The sequence below is a fragment of the Chelonus insularis genome, unplaced genomic scaffold (genome assembly GCF_013357705.1).
Source record: "Chelonus insularis isolate UGA/USDA-ARS -01 unplaced genomic scaffold, ASM1335770v1 contig_14_pilon, whole genome shotgun sequence".
Classification (NCBI taxonomy): domain Eukaryota; kingdom Metazoa; phylum Arthropoda; class Insecta; order Hymenoptera; family Braconidae; genus Chelonus; species Chelonus insularis.
Genome location: NW_023276391.1, coordinates 19,751 through 27,093, shown reverse-complemented (window position 1 = coordinate 27,093; position 7,343 = coordinate 19,751). Strand labels below are relative to the sequence as shown.

Genomic DNA, 7,343 nt, shown 5'->3' with positions numbered 1-7,343 from the left:
GTAGGGAGATGCCAAAGGTGGATCCTTTATAAGCTGTAAAGGTGATAAGGACCCTAGGTCATACGTGAGACGAGAACTAAACCCTGTGAGGCTCAGCCAATACTACACAACGTATCTAGCGGCAGTACAGGTGAAAATAGAGCTGGAGAGGAAGCCTGGGGAGGGGCTAGCTTACTGGAATAACTCACTCAGCGTAGCCTGGAAGTCCTGAACAGAGGGCACAAACCTACATTTGTTACCTTGGTCAGGCAGGAGGTCATTGACATAACCGTCGCTACGGCGATAATCTATGATTTCGTCAGGAGGTGGGAAGTGAACGACGAGGAAATTCTATCGTACCACCGGTGCATTGACTTCACTCTGGCAAGGGAGGTGGGCAATGTGAAACCACAAGTCCGAAGAGACTCAAGGGGTGCTGACTGGGGCCTGTTTAGGCGGGAACTGGGAAGACTCATGGGGGAACCTGAAATGGAGGGGCGTGTTGGGTCTCCGGCTAGCCTCAATGAGGCGGTGCTGGACCTACAGGACGCTATCGTAGGGGCCTATAATTGCTCATGCTCAGCCAGGGAGATACAAAAGGGAAGAAGAGTCTCATGGTGGAACATGGAGCTTGAACAAGGTGAAACCAGGAGACTCTTCAACAGGGCTAAGAGGCTCAAGACAAATCAGACATGGACTGAATATAAAGCCTTTCGGAGGAAATTCAGGTCTATGGTCAAATCAGTAAAGAGGAAGCCTGGATAAACTTTTGTGAGAGACTGGAGGCTCTACCTGAGGTAGCCAGGATCCGCAAGCTGCTCACTCTCAGTAAGAACGTAGCACTCCAAGGCCTAGAATCTCCTAGTTTCTGAGAAGGAAAGATGGTCGATGATCTTTAGGGCATACTGGAGCTCTTCATTAAAACGTAGCAACCAGCATGCTGCGATAAATCAAAGCTGCTAAAGGTACCGAGTCACTACAGTATACGCGGCAGCACCGAAGCCGACAGGCTGGCCTGTATAAGTGCTAGCGGTAGAGGTGGCAAGGACCCAGTGGAGATTAATGCTCCCGGGGAACTTGTAAAGGCGCTGGGGGAAGAGTGTATGTACAAGAGATTCACCAGCTACTAGACGGAGACTTCAGGAATAAGGCACAATAAAGCGTTCCTCAGGAAACCTACAACTTAAGTTAGCAGGAACCTGATCGAACTAGATAAAAGAAGGCTTAGAGTGGTCGTGGACGCCGTCACAGGGTACTGGCTAACTCGTCGTGATATGAAGATGCTGGGACGCGGAGAGGAATCCACGTGCCAGTGGTGTGGTTAGGAAGAAGAGATGCCATTCTACATGACAAGGGACTGTTCGGGGCTAAGGAACCTAGGCAGCGCCTATTAGGAAACCTTGGAACCGACGTACCCATTCTTGTAACGGTTAGGACGGACAAGCTTCTACAGTTCTGTTATGAGGCCGGGCTGTACCAACCCATAACTACATAAGACCGCCTTTACCATATGTTTTGAACTCAGTACAATGGTCCCGTGACTCAGTGCAGAGGGGGTGGGTCGAAAAAAGGGGAAAAGAAGAATTGACAATTTTGCCCTATAATACTACAGAAAAATTTTTAATGCCGAACCCCGGCGTTTATGAATAAACCAAGTTTATGCATTCGTTCTGACTTCGAGTCGGCCGGACGAGCAAACTAAAAACTAATAGACTGTAATAATTAAGAGAAGAATAACGGAACAGGTTGGATGCTAGAAGGTTCCCTAAAAATAGTTCCTTAATACCAAATTGTATGGGTTTTATAGATTTTATTAACAAATAACACGTAACTTAAACAATAGAAATTAATAATCACTAAGTTTATGTGAGATGACTGTACATTAAGTGTTCATACACTTTTGAATTGTCTGATGGTTGTTTTTTCACCAAAAGGAGTCTCAAACAGTGAAGAGCAACAGGCACACTATACACCTGATTTGTTCGAGTGTGTGATGTATGTGTGACTGTCCGTGAGGCACTATGGCGTCGACGCTAGTTGAGCTTCGCGCCCGAAGACACTACAACTGTCTTTACTGGACCCCTGGCACTGATGAGAGTAATTATGATGATTCACTTATGTTCGTAAGAGTTGTCTGAGTCTACTTGACCGTATTCGGTACTACCAAAGGTAAGCTGACTGCACAAAACCGCGATTTGACTGCGAAAAATTATACAGAGATGACCGCGTGATTTGCCTGGAGCTAACTGACGCCACAAGTGCTTGACCGCGTGCTTGTTGGCGTCACTAGGGCCGTAGAGTTGCCTTCTGGGCCATGAGGGAAATACTTCCCGATGATTGGTCCAGTGAGTTGACTGACGCGCCGGTGGACAAGTCCGGCATTAACAATTTCTGAATATTTCCCGACTCACTGACTTGGGCCCCTCCAAGTTAGAACATTGTCCCACCATCAGCCGTTGCTGATCTTCTGCTGGTGGAGTGTATGGTGAGATGACTAGCTTTGTGAGTGGTCCGACGAGTTCTGCTGTTGCTGTCCTGAGTTTGACTGTTCTGATGAGTCCGTCTGATCCTGGGAACACCTCAATCACTCTGGCGAGAGGCCACTTCGTTGGTGGGAACCTCTCGTTAGTGAGTAGTACAAGTGAGCCGACTGTAATGTTGTGAACGGAGTGTTTCCACTTGGAAATGGCGAGTTGCTGCTGAAGGTATTGTTTCGACCACGTGGACCAAAACGATTGGAGTCGCTGCTGAATAAATTGCCACCTGGACAAGCGTGGCAGTGGCACATCTTCTAGTGACGGCTTTGGCAATGTCACGAGCGGTTCACCAACCAAGAAGTGTGCTGGAGTCAACGCTGAGATGTCTGTAGAGTCGGCTAAAAGAGGTTCGAGTGGTCTGGAATTGAGGACTGCTTCTATCTGGACAAGCAGTGTGGAAAGCTCTTCATATGTAAAGAGTGAGTCGCCTATAGTTCTGTTAAGATGAAATTTTACAGATTTGACTGCAGCTTCCCATTTTCCTCCCATATGTGGTGCAGCTGGTAAATTGAACTTCCACTCAGTTCCATCTTTTGCAAATACAGCTGCGAGTTGACTGGCCTGTTGAGTCCCCTGCTTGAAGAGTTGTCTGTCGAGCGTGTCTGCGCTTTGGAATGTGGTGCCACAATCACTGTGGAGAGTCCTGCATACGCCTCGACGTCCAGTGAACCGTCTGCACGCTGCAATGAATAAGTCTGCTGAATAATCTGTTACAATCTCTAAATGAAATGCAGAGGTAACGGAGCACACAAAAATGCACATCCAACCCTTAGATGTTTTGGCGCCTCTGCCTTTCCAAGTTTTTAGTGTGATGGGACCAGCGTAATCCACACCACAGACGGCAAATGGTTGGGCTGGAGTGATTCTTGATAACGGCGATTGACCCATTAACTGCTTCGCTCGTTCGCCACGTAAACGAGCACATTTCATACAATGATAAATATAGGATCGTACTGGGAGTCGTCCACCGATGATCCAGTATGATGATCGTATGAGGTTCAGAGTTGCCTGCGTCCCACCGTGCAATGTTCTTTCATGAGCATCTGCAATGTTTAATCTGGAAAGGTGAGTTTCTTGTGATAAAATTGCAGGATGTTTTGCTTTTTGGTCCAAGCTAGCATTTGCTAACCTCCCTCCAACACGTATGACTCCTTGAGTGTCAATAAATGCTGTCAATCGTGCGAGGGGGTGTGAGACGGGCAGTGAATTTGAGTTGATCTGCTTGATTTCTTGTGAGAAATACGATTCTTGAGTCGCCTTTATTCAAAAAATCCTTGCTCTCTCTAAATCTCGTGGCGTGAGAGGAAAGGTAAGAGATGACTGCGGTACTCGTCTGAGGAGTTGGCTGAATCTGAAGCAAATTGCAGTCACTCTGAGCAATTTGATTAGCCGAGAATGTCTGTATATCATATCCCAATGATAATCATGGTGAATTGTCTGAGTAACTAAAGTGAGCCCGGGCCGCTCTTCCTGCTGAGCTTTTAAATCGTACACTGATGATTGAGTTGGCCATAATGATTCGTCTGCTGTTAACCACTGTGGTCCTGTCCACCAAAGGGGGTGTTTCCGAAGCTGGGATATGCTGATACCTCGAGAAGCACAATCCGCTGGATTTTGTTTGCCAGGTACAAACCTCCAAACGCTGATTGGAGTGAGATCTTGGATTGCTGACACTCTGTTTCTTACAAACTCCTTCCAACGGGATGAGTGAGACTGAATCCAGGTCAACGTCACTGAGGAGTCTGTCCAACATACGAGTTGAGTTGGCTGAATGTCTAAGTTATTCCTTACATAAGTGATTAGTCTGGCAAGCAGCAATGCTGCGGTGAGTTCTAGTCTAGGAATAGACATCTTCTTCAATGGAGCAACCTTAGACTTTGAGCAGACTATAGTTGAACAAGTTCCATGATCTGGATGAGTAGCCCGTATGTAAACAACTGCTGCCATAGCTAGTTGTGAGGCGTCTGAAAAGCCATGAAGTTCCACGGTAGATTTCCGAGTAATCTTTAACCATCGTGGAATTCAGAGGTCTGAAACGTGTGAGAGTTCTGATCTGGAGCTGATCCACTTGGTGCGAATGTGATCTGGGGCTTGGTCATCCCATGACAGTTTATCTAGCCAGATTTCTTGTAGCAACATCTTTGCTCTGACAATGAAAGGTGCTAGAAATCCATGTGGATCGTAGAGTTGTACTGTTTCTGATAAAATTATTCTCTTCGTGAGCTTGGACTTCTCACGAGGAGGTTTTGAGTTGAACTTAAATGAGTCACTCGCTGGAACCCACGAGATCCCAAGTAATTTTGTTTTGCAGCTCTCAAATGAGTGGATCTGCTCTTCTGATGAGTTGTCTGTGATTGACTGAAGGAATTGGATTGAGTTGCTGTTAAAAGTTATTGACCTCTAAAGGTTGGAACAATTCAAAACAATGAAAATATTGAACACCCTTTGGGCACGATACTGCTGTGAGAGAAACAAAGCGATATGTCAGCGCTTGTCACATTCATTGCGAGTATTTGATCATAATAAACGTGCCTAAACGAAACACAACGTAAACAAAACCCATGGGATAGACAAGGAGGGTTATGTTTATGTATTCAAAATACAGGAAAGGATAGCTGACGTCACAAGGTCAGCATTTGTAAGACTTTAAAGAAAACTAAGTGATCACCAGCATTGTATAGAGTAATCACCCCAAGTGACATAAAAAAAAATCGCAAAATTAAATAGTACAATCGATAAAGTTTTCAATGCTGAGTCGATTAATGATATTCATTTTTTTGATTTTTTTTTAACGATACATGGGGTAACTGGGGGTAGAATAAAAATAATAATAACAAACTATTGCAAGTGAGCTCAAGTTAATTTCAATCAACTTTACTTAAAAAACAGAATCGATTAAAACTAACTTGCAAATAGTTTGTTATTATTATTTTTATTGCAAGTTAATTTTAATCGATTCTGTTTTTTAAGTAAAGTTAATTGAAATTAACTTGAGCTCACTTGCAGAAATAGTTTGTTATTATTATTTTCATTCTACCCCCAGTTACCCCATGTATCGTTAAAAAAAAATCAAAAAATGAATATCATTAATCGACTCAGCATTAAAAACTTTATCGATTGATGCTATTTAATTTTGCGATTTTTTTTTTATGTCACTTGGGGTGATTACTCTATACAATGCTGGTGATCACTTAGTTTTCTTTAAAGTCTTACAAATGCTGACCTTGTGATGTCAGCTATCCTTTCCTATATTTGAATACATAAACATAACCCTCCTTGTCTATCCCATGGGTTTTGTTTACGTTGTGTTTCGTTTAGGCACGTTATTATGATAAAATACTCGCAATGAGTGTGACAAGCGCTGACATATCGCTTTGTTTCTCTCACAGCAGTATCGTGCCCAAAGGGTGTTCAATATTTTCATTGTTTGAATTTTTCCAACCTTTAGAGGTCAATAACTTTTTACCTGTTACAGGTAAGGTTGCGAAGATGCGGACTTTTTTATGTAAAATTGTAGCCGCTACAACTTTTGTTTAAAAGATTTTTTCATATCTGTTATAGTTCTCGAAAAAAATGAGAACAAACATGAAAAATGCATAAAAAAGCGTTTAAAGGCTGATTTCAACCCTTGCCCGGTGTCGAAGCTCACTTTTTTTTAGGGGAAACTAATTCTACATCCCCTACAAATAGTCTATTAAAATTTTGTCCATTTCAAGATTTCACGATTTAAAATCTAATATGACTGGACTATAAGTGATATCCGCTTTCCCTGTAAGAACCTCCGGAATGCCTTATTACGTAGTAACCCGGGGTCGCCGAGTCGGTGTCTTTCCCACCTGGGATGAGTGTCGGCTGCAAGTCAGTGGATACCCAGCTCCAGTCTTTCGGCGTTTTCGTCGATTTCACGAAGCCAAGGAGTTTCTTCACCGAGGACTACAGTCTAGCTCTTCCATCAGGGCCATAATTAACAGCACCCTGTTCCAGCGGGGCCCGGAAGGAAAAATTTCTATCTACACTGACGGAGCCTGCACCGGAAACGGCACCTCTGAAGCTCGCGCAGCCATTGGGGTATTCTTCAATGAGGATCACCCAGAGAATATTTCTAGATGTGCCCCTAACCGCAAGACCAACAACGGTGCCGAGTTAGAGGCGATTGAAGAAGCAGTTCGGATCGCTAAGCGCCATCAATTAAAGGGAGTTCTAGTCTACACGGACTCTGGTTTCCTAGTTAATAGCCTGTGCCACTGGCTACCCGTCTGGAGAAGCCGAAACTGGCGCACTTCTTCCGGTCGCCCTGTGATCTACAAAGATGAGCTGCTGTCGCTAGCTGCCGATCTAGAGGTACTAGACGCGCAAGTCAAACACGTCCCCGGTCACCTTGGAGTGCTTGGAAATGAGTGCGCAGACCAGCTGGCGCAAAAGGCATTGTCGGCATCCGCGCCCCCGCCCACGGACATCTAGGCAATACAAAGCCTGCTTGCAGCAGACGTTCGTCTTGAGGGGGGAATGTTATGTCCGACTTTATGGTTACAATTTTTCTTTTCTCTTTTTTCTCCCTCCCTCATATATATATATATTTGGCTTTACCTTTGGTAAACCAAAACAAACGCATACTTAATTGACCGATACGCTGACAAAATAATTTTTGTATTTGACGGAAATTGAGTCTCACGCTTCCTCATGAGAGAATTCATTTCCCATGCAGAAACCCGAAGCCCTTGCTTAATGGAAAAATTCGTTTTGTTTAAATTTTAGGTTCTCAAGCTGACTAAGCTGAGAAACAGGTCTTTATTTTTGCTACCTTACAAAATAGAGGCTATATTTAAA

The 7,343-nt window shown here is 44.2% G+C and overlaps 1 protein-coding gene across 1 annotated transcript; it reads right to left on the bottom strand.

The window, feature by feature from the left end:
• Nucleotides 1-2,360: 2,360 nt before the first annotated feature.
• On the bottom strand, nt 2,361-3,404 carry LOC118063811 (uncharacterized). Its single transcript, XM_035077963.1, has one exon. It carries the CDS (start codon nt 3,402-3,404, stop codon nt 2,361-2,363), a length of 1,044 nt encoding a protein of 347 aa, XP_034933854.1.
• Nucleotides 3,405-7,343: the final 3,939 nt, after the last annotated feature.